This window comes from Sinocyclocheilus grahami, unplaced genomic scaffold (assembly GCF_001515645.1).
Source record: "Sinocyclocheilus grahami isolate Dianchi unplaced genomic scaffold, SAMN03320097.WGS_v1.1 scaffold31.1, whole genome shotgun sequence".
NCBI classification, from domain to species: Eukaryota; Metazoa; Chordata; class Actinopteri; order Cypriniformes; family Cyprinidae; genus Sinocyclocheilus; species Sinocyclocheilus grahami.
This window is the reverse complement of record NW_015505210.1, coordinates 3,315,932-3,337,619: the sequence shown is the minus strand read 5'-3', so window position 1 is coordinate 3,337,619 and position 21,688 is coordinate 3,315,932. Positions and strand designations below refer to the sequence as shown.

At 37.7% G+C, this 21,688-nt stretch overlaps 1 protein-coding gene across 1 annotated transcript in view; it reads right to left on the bottom strand.

Annotated features, from left to right (window-relative positions):
* The window catches only part of poc1b (POC1 centriolar protein B), a 48,352-nt gene that overhangs the window by 967 nt on the left and 25,697 nt on the right, over positions 1-21,688 (bottom strand). Inside the window, 4 exon segments of the mRNA XM_071582361.1 lie at positions 7,867-7,922; positions 8,692-8,860; positions 9,347-9,459; positions 9,779-9,994. Of these exon segments, the coding sequence (XP_071438462.1) occupies positions 7,867-7,922; positions 8,692-8,860; positions 9,347-9,459; positions 9,779-9,994 (554 nt within the window).

Genomic DNA, 21,688 nt, shown 5'->3' with positions numbered 1-21,688 from the left:
TATATATATATATATATATATATATTATAAATAATTATGAAACTATTTTATAAAATATATTATCTTTATAATTTACATTTATAATATACATTATAAAATATAATACAAATTATTCAAATTAAATTTATATTGAACATTGATTAATTAAAATTATGTATTAAAATTATTTCACATAAAGAAAACAAAGCTTTTTTTTTTAGGATTTTCTTCATTATGACATTATTTTCTTGACAATTAAGGATCTTCTCACCATAGAAAAGAAATGAGTATAATCATATGAAAAATATATTTTAAATTGTATCTATCTATATCTATATTTATACACACACAAATACATACATACATATATTTATACAATGTACAATATTATTTGTTATTTGTTTGTTACTGCATTACACCAATAACTATTTAGATTTGCTGGCAATGCCACAGATTCTTAAAGGTCCTAAAACTCTTTTTATTTTCAAAATATAATTTCTATTTTGGGGTGAAACATGACCACTTATTCATTAGATTCCCCCACAGAAACACTAAAAAGTTAATAACAACCCAAAAATGGGTGTCGGTGTTTGCAGTAGACTGCTTTTCAAAGCATGAAAGGCTCAGGGAGCTAAACTAACCTAACTTTCTCAAGTTAAAGTGAAATTCTCTCACGCAGCCAATCCAATCAGGCCAGATGGAAGGCTGAGCCACAGAAGACAATGAGTCTCACCGTCACATACTCTCCTTAAGGATGAATTGACAAACAACGCTGGTTCATTCAGACCCACTCCACCCGGCTAGACACCCAAAAAACAAGAGCAGGTGTAGAGAAGTAAGATTACACAGACGTCTCCACCTGCCAGCTCTCTGTCAGGAGGCATCAAGGGAATAGGCTAAAAGTCTTGCTTAAGGAAAAGCCATTAGGATTGAGATGTGGAGATGAAGTCTGGATGCTCAAGCGGCACATGACTGGACAGGCACATGGACACTAGAGCAGAAAAGATGGCTCTGATGCTGTCCTGCACACAAGATCATACACAATGGCACAAATGTGTGGTGTGTGTCTCTGTAGCCACAATTAGTGTTCAGCTGATTTGACTGAGATTCATTTTAATAAAATTAAACCGCATTTTAAAAATATGCTGGCTTTGTAACAAATAAAATCAGGGAGATTGGGACTAGCTGTCACAGTATTTACTCTAGTGAATAATTGGGTTAATTAATGCATATGCAATTTTAAGTGTGGACAAAAACAGTCAATGTCCCCAATTTTATTTATTTATTTTTTTTAATGATTTGTCAGCTTGATCTCATTAGTATTCGTAGGTATTCCTACATAAGGTTTACATAAAAAATGCTGAAAACTACATGTATTGACAGTATCTAAAATGTGAAAGTACTTGCATATGCAGTTTTCGAAAATAAAATATATATTTATATTATATAGACAGATAACAGATATATTTTAGTTACAATAAACGATTATATTTTCAAATATATTTTTAATCAATTTCTAAGAATGGATTATTTTTATGACCGTTTTATGATGATTTTTTTTTCTGTCAAATGGTAAGCAAAATAAAAAATGTAATGTTAAAAAAAAGTAATGATTAAATTATATATATATATATATATATAATTGATTTACTGTAACAATTTAAAATTTAGGCAAGATAAATAACTTCACCGTAAATCAATCAATCAAACAATCATCAATCAATATGCCAAATGAATATAGCACCAGAAGTCACATTTTAATAAACACAATAAAATCAGTCTATTAATTCCATAAATATAATATGAACCTAAAAGTAGTAAAGTGCTTAGGTTTTAGATGCTGTCAATATGTACATTTCAGATTCTATGCAAACGTGTGTGTGCTATAACCCGACTTACTATTACTAACACGTGTATAGGTTTACAATTAAAAATATATATATATTTTTCCCCACAGGAAGTTCTGTTCCTCTTTTCTTTTCTACAGTACAAAGAAAATAAGTTTTGACAAGGTCAGATTTCTCAAACAGGTTGTGGGGAGACAGGACGGATGTTCTTGCTTTTGCAATGACCCCTGGCAGCACCTCTTTCCAGTTAAAGGCCCGGTCCCAAAAGTGGAAGGTGGGAAGTTCCGTACGTTCTTATCAGCAGCAGGGATAAGCCTGTTCCCACATTTCCTCCTCCAGCTGAATGGACACGAGAAAGAAAAAACAGATATCTATGAAAACCGGAAGCTCACAAGACTTTACAGGAAAAGGTCCCTTTTCTAGACTTTGTGAAATATAAGCATAACAAAGAATATAGGGTAGTTTGAGATGTGAGAGGAAATTGTAGAGACAGAAAAAAAAAATATTTCCTCCGTTTTTTGTTTTTTTTCAGAAACAATTTTCGGAAAATCACAACAAGTGGTATAAAAACTCACCAACACCAATGATTTCCCATACAAATGGCATTCCCGGGTGAATAAAAAGACCTATTGAAACAAAACGTTTTAAAAAAGCAAAAAGACAGACATAACAATCTGTAAAACAACTTCACTAACCACTTTAATCTAAAATACAACAACAACAAAACCCCATTTGTTGTGAAATAAAAACACACTCTTTCCCTTTTCATTATCCTCTGAGATTTTATTAAGTGCAGCTGTTGTAATCAACACACCTCTGTGTCCTTTGAACTTGACATCTCTCTTCTGAAAACCCACCAGGTTCCTTGTCAGGTTCCTTGTATTTAATCAAAGAAAACTAAAACACACTTGGGGTCAAAGGATTTGCTACAGGCCGTGCAAATGTGTGACTTCAGATTTTATTAAGTGCAGCTGTTGTTTCGGTTAGCAGGAAAGACATGTTTTAAGGTTTTGGGGAAAAACAAAGGAGGAAAGTAGCTGGGTGGGGGGTTATTAGCCCATCACACCTTTTAAAATACCTCTCAAGGAGATTTTGATAATTTAACAGTGTGTTAACCCAAGCCATTGTTTTTCATTCATCATATCGACTTGATTTCCATTGCAATTTTTCAGACTCACAACCCTTTTGCAAACACCTACAAGATTCCATCAGCTGTGGTACAAACAGTGCAAATACTCAGTTATTCATAACAGCGAGCGCTATGAATGTGTTGCACCACAAGCTTTTAATTATTCGAGGATAATAATGATTAGAAATATATTTATAAGATAAAATTAAGGTACAATGCCTTAAAATTAATTTAGATCTTAATAAATATTACTTACAGACAGACAGACAGACAGACAGACAGACAGATAGATAGATAGATAGATAGATAGATAGATAGATAGATAGATAGATAGATAGATTTTTTTGAATTAAATGTCATTTAGTACAACTTCTTTTCATTTTTAATTCTGTTGTTTTGATGTTTTGTTTGATGTCATTTTAGAGAACAATTACAATTTCAAAACTCAATATCCCATGTGAGGTTGGAACCAGTTTACATTCTAGCTGAAAATAATCAAGAGCGGGGCGAAGCCGCCTGGTTTTGGAAAACACCCCCCTAGAAAACAGGTGGGAAGACACTTTAAAACACAGATGTGAATGGTTTTAAAGGTCATGACGTGAGCCACAGATTTCATGATAAGTGCATATGGGATTTATAACAAGACTAAAACAAGTGAATCTGATTCAGCCTTAAAGACCAAAATGATTAGATACAGCAGATAATTCTGGTCCCCGAATTCTATTGGCCAAGCAGCTTTCCAAGAGTTTTAATGTTTTCTCTACCCCCAAATTGCTCTCACCAGGGTTTCTCTCACCAGTTCGGAAACTTCCAATTCAGTTAGGTTGATAATACAAACGATGCGTTAGGACTTGCATTTATAGACTTTTGAGGTCTCTTTTGGGGTCAAGTAAAATGTCACCAGACCCACTCATAATTTTAATCATACACTAGATTTAATTATATCGCATGGAATTGATCTTACTGATATAGATATTATACCTCAAAGTGATGATGTTACTGACAACTACCTTATATTGTGCATGTGTATTACTAATATCAACTACATTGCTCTACTTTATCGTCCGGGTAGAACTATATTGTTCCAACTACTAAAGATAGATTCACAAATAACCTGCCTGATTTGTCTCAACTGCACTATGTACCCATAAATACACAGATGAAATTACTAACAATATGGGCACTATCTTCTCTAATACATTAGAAGCTGTTGCCCCAGTAAAAAAGGTTAGAGAAAAATTTAGGGCCCCATGGTACACCAGTAATACCCATTCTCTCAAGAAAGAAACTCGTAATCTTGAGCACAAATGGAGAAAAACTCACTTCGAAGTTTTTAGAATTGCGTGGAAAAACAGTATGTCCAGCAATAGACAGGCTCTAAAAGCTGCCAAGGCCAAGCATATCTGCAAACTCATAGAAAATAGCCAAAACAATCCAAGGTTTTTATTTATCACAGTGGCTAGATTAACAAATAATCAGACGTCACTCGAACTATATATTCCCTCACAGTTTAGTAGTAATGACTTTATGAATTTCTTCACTGATAAAATAGATAGCATTAAAAATACAATAACAAACAGAATCAACAGCGTCTTGTAATTCAGCTTCATTCATCACACCCAAAGAAAAATTGCAGTGCTTTACAACTATAGGACAGGAAGAGCTAAATAAACTTATCACTGCATCTAAATCAACAACATGTTTATTAGATCCTGTACCCACTAAATTACTGAACGAGTTGTTACCTGTAGCAGAAGAACCACTTCTCAATATTATTAACACGTCGTTATCTCTAGGTCACATCCCAAAACCCTTCAAGTTGGCACTTATTAAGCCTCTTATTAAGAAACCACAACTAAATCCTAGTGAACTGGCACATTTCAGACCCATTCCAAATCTTCTGTTTATGTCTAAAATTTTAGAAAAAGCTGTCTGCTCAGTTGTGCTCCTACCTGCAAAAAAATGATATCTATGAATGATACAGGTTTCAGACCCCATCATAGCACAGAAACTGCACTTGTTAAAATTACAAATGACTTGCTTCTTGCCTCAGACCAAGACTGCATCTCATAACTAGTTATACTTGATCTTAGTGCTGTGCTCGACACTGTAGATCAGGGGTTACCAAACTCGGTCCTTGGGGGCCGGTGTCCTGTAGAGTTTAGCTCCAACCAAACACACCTGAACTAGCTAATCAAGGTCTTACTAAGTACACTTGAAACTTGCAGGCAGGCGTGTTGAGGCAAGTTGGAGCTAAACTCTGCAGGACACCGGCCCTCCAGTTTGGTGACCCCTGCTATAGATCATGATATACTCATAGATCGATTGCAAAACTATACGGGTATTCAAGGTTACCCGTTACCACTTTGTTTATTTAAATGGGGAATCATCTCAGTTAACGCCAGTAAAGTATAGAGTGCCACAAGGATCTGTCTTAGGCCCTATGCTATTTTCAATATACTGTACATGCTGCCTCTTGGTAATATTATTAGAAAATATGGGATTAGTTTTTTATTGTTGTTATTGATTAGTACATTGTTATGCTGATGATACTCAACTATATATTTAATCAAGACCAGATGAAACTTCTAAATTATCTAAGCTAACATAGTGTGTTAAAAATTTAAAAGATTGGATGACCAATAATTTTCTCCTTTTAAATTCGGGATAAGACAGAGATATTACTTATTGGACCAAAAAACAGTACATAGAATCTCTTAGTTACAAATGACTTGCTTCTTGCCTCAGACCAAGACTGCATCTCATAACTAGTTATACTTGATCTTAGTGCTGTGCTCGACACTGTAGATCAGGGGTTACCAAACTCGGTCCTTGGGGGCCGGTGTCCTGTAGAGTTTAGCTCCAACCAAACACACCTGAACTAGCTAATCAAGGTCTTACTAAGTACACTTGAAACTTGCAGGCAGGCGTGTTGAGGCAAGTTGGAGCTAAACTCTGCAGGACACCGGCCCTCCAGTTTGGTGACCCCTGCTATAGATCATGATATACTCATAGATCGATTGCAAAACTATACGGGTATTCAAGGTTACCCGTTACCACTTTGTTTATTTAAATGGGGAATCATCTCAGTTAACGCCAGTAAAGTATAGAGTGCCACAAGGATCTGTCTTAGGCCCTATGCTATTTTCAATATACTGTACATGCTGCCTCTTGGTAATATTATTAGAAAATATGGGATTAGTTTTTTATTGTTGTTATTGATTAGTACATTGTTATGCTGATGATACTCAACTATATATTTAATCAAGACCAGATGAAACTTCTAAATTATCTAAGCTAACATAGTGTGTTAAAAATTTAAAAGATTGGATGACCAATAATTTTCTCCTTTTAAATTCGGGATAAGACAGAGATATTACTTATTGGACCAAAAAACAGTACATAGAATCTCTTAGATTACAGTTTGCATCTATAGGGATGTACCGTTACTTCCACTACAGTCAAAATTAGACAGCAACTTGTCTTTTGAAAATCATATTTCACGTGCTACAAAAACAGCATTCTTCCATCTTAGAAACATCGCCAAGCTATGGAACATGTTACCAGTTTCTGATGCAGAAAAGCAGGTTCATGCATTCATGACATCAAGACTGGACTATGGTAATGCACTGCTAGGTGGTTTTCCTGCATCTTCAATAAACAAGCTACAGGTAGTCCAAAATGCAGCTGCTAGAGTCCTTACCAGGTCAAGAAAATATGATCATATTACCCCAATTTTACGATTTCTACACTAGCTACCTTTTAAGTTCCATATCAGTTACAAAATATCACTATTTACTTACAAGGCCCTAAATGGTTTAGTTCCTGCATACCTAACCAGTCTTCTATCACGCTACAATCCATCACACTCCCTAAGGTCTCAAAACTCTGGACTTTTGATAGTACCTAGGATGGCAAAGTCCACTAAAGGAGGTAGAGCATTTTCACATTTGGCTACCAAACTCTGGAATAGCCTTCCTGATCACATTTGGGGTTCAGACACATTCTGTTTAAATTCAGATTAAAGACACATCTCTTTAGCCAAGCATTCACATTATGTGTCTCATAATCTTGTACTCAAGTTATATCTGATGAAATGCACATTATCATTCTTTGCTTGGTTTGAACAGCAATTATGCAAATTTTTCTCTATTTGCTTTGTTTCTGCCACGGGATGAGAACCCTGAGGTAAGGAATTACACAAGCTTCAGTCTGGATCCAGCCCTTAAGAAGAACTGAGATGACCGAACACCTGAGAAGAGAAGATGCCAACCCCTCCGAGGACCTCCGATGACACCAATCCTGAACCACCATATAAAACTACCAAATTTTCCCAATATTATTTGATCACAGCATATAATCATTGCTGTTAATAGTGTTCACTGTTTGTTTGAATATATGTCATTAACTAACTGCATGCTTTTTTTTCTGTACATATCTGCCATACGGACATCACCTTGACCTTGACCACTGATATGGTACTCCTAAATGTAATGTAGAAACATTAATTTTCTGTGAAGCTCCTTTGCAATGATTTGTATCATGAAAAGCGCTATACAAATTAACGTGAATTGAACTGAATTTAATTAAGGTCTCCAACCCACAACAGGTGTATACCTATCTTTAAACTTTCCGCTTCATAAAACCATCTATATTTGTTGAAAGAGAAAACCTCTTAACAGACGTTCCCCTAAATTAAAAAATAGAGCAAGCTTCTTTTGTGCAGGTGGCATTGCAGAAACAATATGAGCTAGCTCTTTTCCATTACTCCATCTTTATCTTTTTTTTCCTTGAACAGAAGGTCAGAGGGAATTTCCTCAAAGTACTCTGATTTAATGCCAACCAGGCCTGGCTAACAGGAGGAAGAACTAGTCCTCTGATGTCTGTGGGGCAGCTAAAGATAACGTTTACCTTCCCTTGTCTCGTAAGCAAGCAACCACTTTACCATATGTGGGTCTTGCAAGAACCTACATGTGCACAAATCCATAAACAACAGGCACATGCTTGAGCAGGCAGCCCAACACAACCGCTTTTACACCGGCACACATGCATACGTTTCCATTATCCTCTCTTTGTTCTTCATTCATGAGTTGGTTGCTCTAGCCCTTTTTTGGTGAACCCACTGGAGACAAGGGGCTTGTGTTTTGCACAGAGAGGTCACAAGCACACCTGCTGTCTGTACGAGACTCTGTGCTACACAGGAAGTGGTTGGATAAGTTTGGTTGTAATTTGCACGACAACAGTCACATGCTGGAATATTTTTGCTGTGTTTATGACAAACTCTTTATACATAATTTGAAATTTATAGTGAAAGTGAAAATGTATATATTAAGTTTATATTAGGTCTATTTATAATTATTAATTTATATTTTTCTACCATATACAAATATATAAATGGCATCAGAAAAATGATTTAATAATGAATAATTCCATTGGTAATTACATATATATATATATATATATATATATATATATATATATATATATATATATATATATTACTGTCAAAAAAAACATATAAAGAGGATAATAAAATAAGAAAGTGTCATAGGTAATCAGCCAGAGTGGTTTGTAACATCACACTCTGAATGGTTAAAAATGGTTTTTAATCATCTGTCCACTGTAATGGACATCACTAATCCTCAATGATGTGACCCTAGAAAATATACTTCATAAAGCGTGACCGCCACATTTTTTTTTTCCCTTGGGAAACTGGTCTAAATTATTTGTTTTCACCGCCGTTGGATGCATTGTTTTTATGTAAGGCTGTTGGGAAGAGTTTAGCAGAGCTGCTGCACACAGAAGGATGCGGTACACAAAGCAAACAAGAACCGCTGGGCCCTTCTGTCGATTGGCTCCCTGCTTCCGCCTGACCTCCAACCAGAGGAAAGCCACAAGGCTGCGGCTGATTGAGAGAGAGTAAACAAGGCTGTGAGTGTCTCTGAGGACACTTATTCAGCCTTACATGCACAAACCATTCATGCTGCCTGGGACTTAGTCACGCCAGAGACTTAAGATGTAATTCATTCATAATGGTCTATATTTACATAATACATGTGATGCAGCAGACACAAACCAATCTGGATACTGTAAAAATCTGTGCATGTTTGTCTGTTCTATCAGTCTCTTTTCTGATATGTCTTGCTCGCTGCTGTCAAAACATGACCAGGATGTTGTCTTAGCTGCAGCTGCCCTCGGCTCTTACCATGACTTTTTTTTTTGGGTGAGAATGCTGTATGATCACTCAAATCCCCCTCCTGCCCTTCCCTCATACTGCTTTGTGACTTTTCATCTTGTGTTCTTTTTTTTGCATTGTTAAGTCCAATGTTCTCATTTGGAATGACACAGCTGGATGTCTTTAAACTAAAATAAAAAAATAGAAGAATTTGGCGTGTCAGATCCATCCACTTGTTGTGTCTGTTGCAGAAGCAGGACCTGGTTGTCAAGGCATGTCCTCAGTTTGTCTTCGGTCAGCGTAAGACGCTATTCGAGGACGGCAACGGTCTGAGAAAAGAGAACCAACAGTTAAAGTCACATTTTACTTACAAAAAAGGTCCACTGTTTATTGTCAATAGTGAAGCAATGTATGAAGCACAGCTCGCACAGAAATCCCTTTCTGTTGTTGGTCAATGCAGTTAATTTGCGTGACCAACTTCAACTTGTTGCGAAATCTGCATGAGGAAATCTATTGTCCTTACACAAAATTCCATATTGTGAGGATTCCTAATGTAATGATTGGATCTGACTTGAAAAACAAAATACATCTGATATGATTTGCTCTGTAGATCTAGGAAAACAGGATTATTCGATAAAAGCAGTTCACCTGGGTCAGGATGTCCAACTGCCGCACAATGTTCTCCAGATTGCTAGTAAGGCTTGATGGGATACCCGAGCGCTCCTCTCTAGATGTTGTCATGTCACCAGCAAGCCTTTCTTGTTGGTCTTCATCCTCCTCTTCTCTGGGTCGCATATGAGTCCGACCTGGACCTGAGATGGACTGATCTCTGCAGCTTGTTGCACTGTCATGGCTTCTTACATCCTGAGGAATGAGGGGACCAAAATTAAAAGATCTGTTATCATTTACTCATGACGTTCCAAATCTGTATGACATTCTTTCTTCTGTGGAACACAAAAAGAGATGTTTAGCAGAATGCCCCAGGTGCTCTTTTAACAATAAACACCTCAAAATAGGTAACATTTTTGGGCTTATCCTCGCTCAAAGCTATTTCATGACTTCATAAGACTTTTAAGGACTACTTTTAGGGTACTTTTTGTAGTTTTTGGAGCTTGAAAACATTGGTCCCCATTCACTTTCATTGTATGTAGTGAAGCACCAAAATGAATATTTTTACAGAAACACCGGTTTCAGTTGAATCTTTTCACTTGCCTACAATTCAGTGCATTACTTTTACTATTTACTTTTACTATTTTATGTAATAACTTCTCTTTTTGTATTCCATGCATGAAAAGTTCATATAGGGTTGGAATGACATTTGGGTCATTCCATGTCATGTTTATCTTTCTTTAGAAAAAATATTAGCAAAATCTAAAATTTGAGCTGGGGAAGTTTCTGAAATTTGGTTGATTTGACACGGAATGACCCATTTTATTTGGGGTTGGAATGACATTTGGGTCATTCCATGTCATGTTTATCTTTCTTTAGAAAAAATATTAGCAAAATCTAAAATTTGAGCTAATATAAGAAGTTTCTGAAATTTGGTTGATTTGACACGGAATGACCCATTTTATTTTTCAGGTTCACTGTGGTACACATATTAGATCAACAGGAAAAAAGTACAAATTCCACATCAACATCATCTTTTTGCTAATAAGATATGATGGAAACATGGAATCAGTACATGGGCCTCTGAACCGATCATGCATACAACCAAAATCCTGACCCGCTCTAGAACAGAGACAAAAAACGATGAGGAGGAGGGGAGGGTCATACATTCCTGCCCTAATGCAGGAAGAAAATCGATTGCAGCCCCTTACTTCCTGTGCAGTGTCCTGACTTCAAAGCTCAGGCATGAGAGACAGAATCACGGCCTAGGAAGGGAGGGGAGGAGGTGAACAAAGCTGTCAGTGTGTGGAAGGGTCCGTTCTGGGGTCCTCCGGCACCCACCAGCCACATCTGGGCAACATCTGCTAGACTCATTTACACGCTTCATGCTCAGACCTCACTCAAGCTACGATCCAAACCTTGTATCTTCTTCTGTACATTCTGCATTTAGGTTCTTTGTGGAAAACAGTCCTTGGAAAATAACGTCGGTGCTAGTAGCAGTGTGTCATTTAAAATCACTAGAAATGTGAGGGTCTACATGTATTCACGATTTTAAGGTTCAAACCAGAAAAACTCAAATCTTTGGGTATAACTACGGATGGGAATCATAAAAGTTCTGGCTCAGATTGCTTTTTACACGATCAGTGACATGCATTTACAAAGATAGGGTGAATTTTAATTAATTTATTACTCATAAAGAAAAAACATTTGAAAAAAAAAGCAACTTCATTGCATGGATGATATTGTTCACAATAAAATCAATAACATGCATTTAGAAAATAGATTGAATTTTCAATTCATGCTGAAAATATGCAATTTCATTGCCAAACAATCAGATCATGTATGAACAGGACCTTTTCAAAAATATCAGTAAATTAATTCTGGCAATTTACCGGTATGAGAAGTTGTAAGATTATTACCAGTAAATTACCGGTAATGTGCTCCGTGTGAATGCAGAACAAGATGCGCTCATTGCGCTGACGTGAGACATCTACTCTGGGCCAAATATAACATTCTGACACAGATGATGCATTTACTCTGCGCTGTGTAGTTTGGTTTGAAGTCGTTTACACTACTCCGGCGTTTTCGACCCTTAAAAACAGAGACTTTAGAAAATGCTGCAGACCCCATTTTGGTTTGAAAAATCTGGGTTTGCGTTTCAGTGTAAATGGACCGAAACAGAGACTTTTGAAAACGATGGCGTGGCTGCCCACATTCGCTCTGCATATCCTTGACAACCGTGTAAACAATAACATCATGCTCTTTGTTGTGCCTACATGAATGCTCAAGTGACATGACTTTTCGGTTATGTAGAGTTGATGGAGAACATTTCTGAAACGCAGTGAAAATGCAAGTGTAAACGAGGATAGTTTTAATTTTAAAACGCCGTTTTAGAACGAATACGCACTAGTGTAAACAGGGCCTAAAGGTCCTTTCCGTGTTAATGATTTCACATAATTTCCCAGTATTTTGGAACTGATGTGTGAATGGTGCTTTACTGGTAAAAAGACAGAACGTCGTTGCCTGTGTGAACAGCGCATTTTTGTATTTACCGGTAAAGTCGTTTCGGTAATTTTACGGTAATTTACTGGTATTACTGTGTGAAAGGGGCTAATAACTAGACTGATTCAAATCTTACAGTTAAAGCTGTATGTTTCTGAATCACTAAAATGAACCAAGCTGTAGTTTATATGGACACATACCATATGGTTTATTGCAAAAGAAAAGCAATTATATGATTTTCTAGGGCTTTCTAGGAAAAATCAGAGGTAACCTTTTCAAAGCAGTAACAGCTCTAACATTAGAGCTTTGTTTTGTCATATCTAAGCGCACATAATGCTGCCTTGCCAAAGCAGAAAGGTCAGATTTGGCCAAGTGTTTCTTACTCAATGATCTCAGGTTGGGCAAGAAACTAGCCTGTGTTGCAGGGTGAATGAGTGACCTCTTCCTGATTGCTTCACCAGTTGCCATGACAACAGTGTACCTGTGGTTTCACTGAGTTACACTCATTCTGTTCCTATGGTGACAGTGCAAGCGATATGTGAAGAGAAGAATATGGCTGCCTTCAATCTCTCCTGAGAATGTGCACCTTATTAACAACTGTTGTGTTCAGTCAAAAACAGTGTTGCAGTCTGAAGTGGGCACAGGTGGGTCATTACAGTTTGAACATATTCATTCAGCTCCGAGGCCAAACTGAGGGTCTTTATGCCAGAGCAGATATAATTTATGTCAACAGGTTTGCTGGCCGCTAAGCAGGTACTTCATTGGGCCATTGGGAATATTTATGAGCTCCCTCAACAACACTGAAAGCCCCCAACAACTCTTTGAAATATCACTCTGTTACTCACTGAACACTCGGGAAATGGGGCATAATGACTGGATACTTGACAAGATCAGAGCAGCCGCTGAAGTCGTGTCTGGTCGGATACTCATTAAGAAATGGGAAGACACCTTCTCAACGCCCTCCTCACAAGCGCTAATATTAGAATGATGTGTCCATGCCGGTGAAAGAAATGTCAAATCGTCCCTTCATTTGATGTAATGCATTCTTTTCCTCAAGGATGGCATTGAAAGTCCAAAAATGGTTCATTTTTATTTTTATAAATCATATACGCCTCCTCTCACTGCCACTAAACCACTGACTGATCTAGTCTTGTGAAAGAACATATTTGTCCTTGTCACAGGATGCTATGTAATACCATTAAAGTGTGCTGTCTTGTACAAGAAAATGCTTATTGATATCAAAGTAGGCACTGGCTCTTTGACCTGCTAGCTTTTTCATACCCCCATGTCATTTTCAGTACTCCTACTCCATCTCTCTTTCCTTTAACAGTCTTTCTGTAGATCAGAGGTTGGTTTCTGCTGTGTGAAGTATCTGTTAAAGGCTGGCTAATGGGGTTTAAGCAAGTATCTGGCTCCAGTCACTGGACGGATAAAGTTTCATATTAGCGTGCACATGTCCTGTGCTTCCTGCATTATTAACAGGGCTGATAGTATTAAAGTTGGGAAGGAAATGTGAGCTAAACCCACTTATTTCACCATTTCACTAACACAGTATCATAGAATCTGAGAGATGAAGGCAGACTGTAAAGAGTTACTCACCTAGTTTGTGAGATAATCTGTGAATCTGAAATGGAAAATGAAATCAGGGCTCTACAGTGCAACCGAAAACTACTGCATGCGACTGTTAAAAAAATATTTAGGAGCACCAGTGTGACTGACCAGATCAGCATATTTGATCAGGGGAGCTTCAAAGGTTTCTACTTACAACGTGTTTTTGCAGCACTGAGTACTGTATCACAAAGTATCTTTTGATTACTTGAACACAATGTTAATCAGAAATCCAGTCACTGCTCAAAGTTTTGACACATTGTGACACAAGTGCTCCTAAAAAGAAAAGTAAGTGTAGAGCTCTGGAAATGCGACTCAATAAGACTCAAATTTAAAGGGGTCATATGATGCTGCTAAAAAGAACATTATTTGGTGTAATGAAATGTGTTTATGCGGTTTAAAGTTAAAAAAACACATTATTTTCCACATACTGTACATTATTGTTTCTCCTCTATGCCCTTTTTGAAACGCGTCGATTTTTACAAAGCTCTTCGGTCTGAAAAAGCAAGGTGTGCTGTGATTGGCCAGCTATCCAATGCGTTGTGATTGGCCGAATACCTCAAGCGTGAGACGGAGCCGGGATAGAGTGAGCTGAGGCCGGGCTAGCGTAAGCTGAGGCGGCGCGCTTGAGAACGGCGCGGCCGGTGATTTCGACAAAGGAGCGTCCGGAAGGACTTGTGACGACTCCGGTCTGGACTCCGCTTCCTCCACGGTGATAGCCGATCCGGCGATCCACAGCGCAAAGTTGTAGTATTTCTTCAGCGACCAGCATGGATCAGCTCCAGGCATGACAAAGCAGATATCGTCCTCTTTTGGAAGACCAAACAAAGTAGTTTTACTTTTACAATGAAGCACACAGCGTCTTTACTACATGGCAGCGGAAACAAGAAAACTACAGCGAGAATAATAGTTACGCCTTCTTTCTTTACGTGAACATCTGGGCGGCGTTATGCTAATCTTCCCACATCGTGACGTAGACATGTGGGGACGTGTTAGAACGAGCCATTTTAGGTAGGTGTGGCTGACTCGGAAATTTTATAAAGAATATCTCTTTGGATTTGTGACTTTAGTCTTTGCAACTTTACAGATCTTCTTTATGCACCAAGAGCTTGTAACACTCCAAAGAGAAAGGAAAAATTGAAATCGCATCATATGACCCCTTTAAGACTCAACTTTAACTTTGAAGCAACTTTAAAAAAATGCAATTTCATATTTGTTGCAATTTTAAAAATGGCCTAAAAATGGTTTTGTTCAGTGTTTTAACTGAATGACTTTTCCTGTGCTGATTTAGCAGAAAATGGATAAACTATTACTTTAAAAGAGCATAATATTAAAGATTTTAAAAGACAGTATTATTTCTATTTTAATGATTTTACTTTTTTAAACCTAAAATACTCTCTTAATGCTCAATGAAATTCCCAAAAATACAAATAATTTACAATTAATAAGAAATATTAGAAACGTAAATATTAATTTGTGGGAAAAAAATGTGTATATAAAATACTGTATACATTACATATTAACTTGCGCATAATCTATAAAAAATGTATAAAAATGTACATTGCACAAATATCTAAGAATATAATTTGCAACTGGCTTATGTGTGTGTGTGTGTTTGTGTGTGTGTATATATACGTATGCATGCACACAAACACACACACACACACACACACACACACACTAGAGGTCTGCACGGACTTTAAAGTGAAGCCCGAACCCGGCCCGTGCCCGAGATCGTCTGACCCCTATATAATTTATTTGAAAGTTGCGTGTCTCTCTCTACAAGCAATGAGGCTTAGTTCCAGCGATTTTACCCCCTCATTGCAGAGAAATATAACGTTGTAAGTCAGTAGCCTGTCGAAGCTATTTTACTAATAAAAGTTTCCGTACTGTGTTGTCGTGTGCACTAATGTGTGTGCGTGCGTCTATGAAAGCAGCGTCGCCTAGGCTACTGCATATAGTTTTAGTTTAGCTATAAACCCGAGCCCGACCCGAACCCAAAACTATTCATTAAACATTAACCCGAACCCGACCCGAAAGTATTTCGGGACCCGTCGGGCTCGGGTTGGGTAGCAGACCTCTAACATACACACACACACACACACACGTTTGTTTTTGTGAATTGTGGGGACATTCCATAGGCGTAATGGTTTTTATACCCTACACCTAAACTTACCCCTTACAGGAAACGTTGTGCATTTTTACTTTCTCAAAAAAACTCACTCTGTATGATTTATAAGCGTTTTGAAAAATGGGGACATGGGGTAATGTCCTCATAAGTCACTTTCTCCTTGTAATACCTATGTCATACCCATGTCATTATACAAATTTGTGTCCTCATATGTCACAAAAAAACGCATGCGCGCGCACACACACACACACACACACACACACACACACTAGAGGTCTGCACGGACTTTAAAGTGAAGCCCGAACCCGGCCCGTGCCCGAGATCGTCTGACCCCTATATAATTTATTTGAAAGTTGCGTGTCTCTCTCTACAAGCAATGAGGCTTAGTTCCAGCGATTTTACCCCCTCATTGCAGAGAAATATAACGTTGTAAGTCAGTAGCCTGTCGAAGCTATTTTACTAATAAAAGTTTCCGTACTGTGTTGTCGTGTGCACTAATGTGTGTGCGTGCGTCTATGAAAGCAGCGTCGCCTAGGCTACTGCATATAGTTTTAGTTTAGCTATAAACCCGAGCCCGACCCGAACCCAAAACTATTCATTAAACATTAACCCGAACCCGACCCGAAAGTATTTCGGGACCCGTCGGGCTCGGGTTGGGTAGCAGACCTCTAACATACACACACACACACACACACGTTTGTTTTTGTGAATTGTGGGGACATTCCATAGGCGTAATGGTTTTTATACCCTACACCTAAACTTACCCCTTACAGGAAACGTTGTGCATTTTTACTTTCTCAAAAAAACTCACTCTGTATGATTTATAAGCGTTTTGAAAAATGGGGACATGGGGTAATGTCCTCATAAGTCACTTTCTCCTTGTAATACCTATGTCATACCCATGTCATTATACAAATTTGTGTCCTCATATGTCACAAAAAAACGCATGCGCGCGCACACACACACACACACACACACACATTTCAGCCAGTGAATGACAAGCCGGTTACATTACAGTCTGGATAGTCCATCACAGTTAAAAATCACTGCACCGCTATGTCATGTTATCATATTTGCACATGTCCTATTTCAATGATTACGATGACGGCTATTTTTGCAAGCCAACTCTGACACTTCTTTATGATTTGACCCCTCATGCTGGCTGGACTAGTGGAAAAGTGAAACCAACACTTGTCACTTCTGAATGTAGGCCACATCCTGTCAGGGGACAGAGACCACAGCTGCCTGCTGCACCATGAGCTTCACACAGGAGGTCAGGCGATGGGTGAAGCCCAAAGAGGACCCACTTTTGCTTTGGTGTGCTTCTGTGCTTAGGGAATGGGCTTTGAAATGGGTCTTTGTCCCTAAATGAGGAACACACACTTCTGAGACAAACACACACACACAGACGCAAACCCTGACCCTGGGCTTCAAAAGCAGAGCTGTTTGGTTAGTCCTCCAGATGAAAAGATACTATACAAAGCTGTACTGAAAGATTGGAATATCAGAGATGGCTCCCGCACGCTATGGTAGGGGAAGCAGACGCTTCCTTTTTCCCTCTCAGTCTGTTCTCGCATCAAACCACTCTTCGCTCGCCCACACGCTGGCTTCAGGGTAGATAAATATCCGTTTTCAGAGATACCACAGAACTGCAGCATTTTATAACCAGCTCTGTGACTATGTGGTTATGTCACATTTTGATTCTGACTGAAGTGTATGCCCTCATCGGGAACAGCACACAACCAAACACTGCAATAAAACCCGCAGATCTCTGTCAGTACCCTCTCATCCGCTCTGCATGCGCTGTGTTCACAATGAGTGCCCATACTACCAGTGACCTGAAACTACAAAATGCCAAGTCCACAGGATATGATATAACTCGCTTATGCAAACCAAACTGTACTGATGAACCTGCTTCATCAATCTGGAATAAAAGCGATGGATTTGAAAACAAACAGACAGAATGATGTAGTATCATTAGGGTATTCTTTGTAATTCATTACATTAGAATCAAGAGTGTGAATTCGTCCTCATTTGAAGAAAAGGAGGATCCCTCTAAAAAAAACGGGCAAAGAGGGACGACGAATGCTGCATTCTGACCCAGTTCCTATCAGAGGCACAGTTTCAGATCCCACAGACTGGATGAGTCATCAGGCGCATCTGCGCATACACACCTAAATGGTTCCAAGTGCCCCAAAATCTGGTTGAAGGAATCACAAAACCAAAACGTATGGAAAATGAAAATAAAATGTTTATAGGAAATATATATATATATATATATATTTAGAAAAAATTGAGGGCATGCCCTTGTGGTGATTGGGCCTCAAGAAGGTTGGGTGACATTGACGTGAGGGAAGGCAGTCATCAGGGCTGTCCTTTGGGGGGTGCAACTTGCAACATGCTTGAGGGGGCCCCGCAGCGAACGGACCGAGGAGGACAGCATGTATTTGTGCTTACTGTCACTTTTGATCAATTTAAAGCAGCTGAATAGTCTTGCAAAAGAAAAATATTTTACTGACCCCAAAGTTTAAACGTTTTCCTTTGAAAGAAATTAATACTCATACTTGATCTAAGCCTGAGAATCAGTTTTAGCTTTGCTGTTTTCCATAAAGAATATGAAGAGTACAGTAAAGTGACCAAGTTCTTGGAAACCATGTCCATCATTTCCCTATCCAGCACGTTCTACAGCATTCAAACAATTCTATTAATTTTACACTCAAGAGCCTGTGACTCATGGTGCTCGCCAGAGTCGTGATGGAAAAATTCAGCATTAAATAACTTTGAGAGAGAGACCAAAGTTCGTTGCACGCCGCCTGAAATGCTTGTTTTGTCTGGGACGCGGCTCCTTTTGTTACTGTTTGTGCCCTGTTGCCTGGAATGCAGGCAAGGTTAAACATACTGCAAACAGGCTGCGTTGTAGGTGGTGGTGGTGTCAACTGAGGATGTGTAGGAGGAAATTTAGCCCCTCGGAAATTTACCAGAACAAAGACACAAACAGAAATTTGTTTACTATCCTCGGGTAAAATGCCACTGTAGGAGTGGATAAAAATATAGATCTTAAAAACAGGCTTTGCATGACACCCAGTCGGCCTCAGTGTTGGGCAAACTCATAAAATGAAGCTGGCTAAGCTATAAATTATAATTTACACAAAGTAGTTGGGTACAGTACAAGCTTTAAAGGGATAGCTCACCCAAAAATGAAAATTCTGTCATTAATTACTCACCCTCATGTATTGCTGTCTATGCAGGGTCAGACAGCTCTCAGATTCCATCAAAAATATCTTAATTTGTGTTCCGAAGATGAACGAAGGTCTTACAGGTTTGAAACGACATGAGGGTGAGTAATTAATGACAGAATTTAAATTTTTGCGTGAACCAACCCTTTAAGACAAAAACATGCTAAATGCTATAATTGGGCTTCTTTTTGATAAATATGAAACATTAATTCAAAAAGTGTTTCTAATAAAGGCTATTTTTATTCAGACTAAAACTCGTTTGACCAATTCATTGAAAACAATCAACATTCAAAAAGAATGATTAGTTCATGAATAGCACATTGGTGTTTCTCAATCTAAAAAGTTCACAGAAAATACAAATTGTCATAGAAAACATAACGTTGCAGCAACATTGTCAATGCTATCTAATCAATGTAATAAAATGAATTAAAAAGCAGAAAGCTGCAAAGGCTAGTTCAGTGTACCGTTTAAACTCTACAGTCTATGGCAGAGAAAAGTGTTTGTCTCAGGTCAGCTCACTGTGGTGCTGTTCGTAGTAGATACAAATTGATGCTCATTGTGGCAGCCGTAATGTTTCAGAGCAGGAAACCATTAACATGGCATTACGCTGCAGATGGAGGGCAGGAAATTAAATTTGGCTGTCTTTGAGTAACTGATGTCACAGTTCTCCCTGTGGGTAATTGATTATTACTGCCTTCCGCTGGCTAAGAGCACCGTAGATGTGGGTCATGCAGGAATGGGGAAAACAGAGAGAGGTATGGGGAGTTTGAATCTGAATGATTCACTAATAAGACTGATTCAGTTCTCAAGTTCAACTCACTGAATCAACGGTTTACAGTTACCTGGATTCAAAGAAAAGTTATTAACAATTTAAACTTCAGTCTGTTTGTCACACAAAGCTATTGAATGGCTTAAAGGGTTAGTTCACCCAAAAATGAAAATTCTGTCATTAATTACTCACCCTCATGTCGTTTCAAACCCGTAAGACCTTCGTTCATCTTCGGAACACAAATTAAGATATTTTTTATGGAATCTGAGAGCTGTCTGAACCTGCATAGACAGCAACGCAACTGAAATGTTCCCAAGTCCAGAAACGTAGCAAGGAGATCTGTAAAATAATCCATGTGACATCAGGGGTTCAACCGTAATTATACGAAGCTATGAGAATACTTTTTGTGTGCAAAAGAAAAAAAAAAGACTTTATTCAACAATTCGTCTCCTCCGCATCACCCTGTAAACAACGTATGCTGTTCTGTGTCAGCTGCGTCATACGGATACGCTGTTTCCATTCAGATCAAATCACAACACCGTAGAAAACAGAACAGCATACGCTGTTTACATCCAGCGGATATTCTCCAAAATGGCACCAGGGTGATGCGGAGGAGACCATTTTTTTTTTCTTTTGTGCACAAAAAGTATTCTCCTAGCTTCATATAAAATTACGGTTGAACCCCTGATGTCACATGGATTATTTTACAGATCTCCTTGCTACGTTTCTGGACTTGGGAACATTTCAGTTGCGTTGCTGTCTATGCAGGGTCAGACAGCTCTCAGATTCCATCAAAAATATCTTAATTTATGTTCTGAAGATGAACGAAGGTCTTACGGGTTTGAAACGACATGAGGGTGAGTAATTAATGACAGAATTTTCATTTTTGGGTGAACTAACCCTTTAAGAAGACTTGGAAAAATGCTACACGAGTTGCACAGACTGCTTTCATGATACGTTTAGCTTCCTGTGCTATCCCTGTCGCCACGTCGATCTTTTGCTATCTGTCTAGAAGTCAAACAAGAAGAAGGGAAATTTAAAATGTAAAATTTTATATTCATATTTTATGAGACATTTTTCAAAAATAAATTAATAAAAAAACTAAAACAATTATACTATATAAGAAAAATGTTAAATATAAAAAATATTTCTTCATATTTAAAAAAATAAAATACAGACACACAATAAATGATCTTATAAATATACATACAATATACAATGCAATTATATAAATATTTAATATTACACACACACATATATATAAATATATATATATATATATATATATATATAGGGCTGAACGATTTTGGAAAATAATCTAATTGCGATTTTTTTTTACCAATATTGTGATTGCAATTTAATATGCAATAATTTTTTTAATAATTTTAATATTTTTTCTTTATGTTCTGTATTATTCAACAAAGTCAAGCTATTAATCATTGTATAGTATGACCACTATTAGACACACTAAACAAATTTTATTTTCTGTAGGCCAGGCCTATATGTTACGATGAAATTAGGTGATGCATGAATTGATATGAATGACATTTTTATTTAACAACTACAATCACAGTAGTATATTGACTGATTTGTTGAACTTCCAACCTTGTAAGCATGTAATAATTATGACAACATAAAGCACTTACAAATAAGCCTGGTGTAAACATTAATATGAAAGTCAGTAACAAATCACACAAACTAAA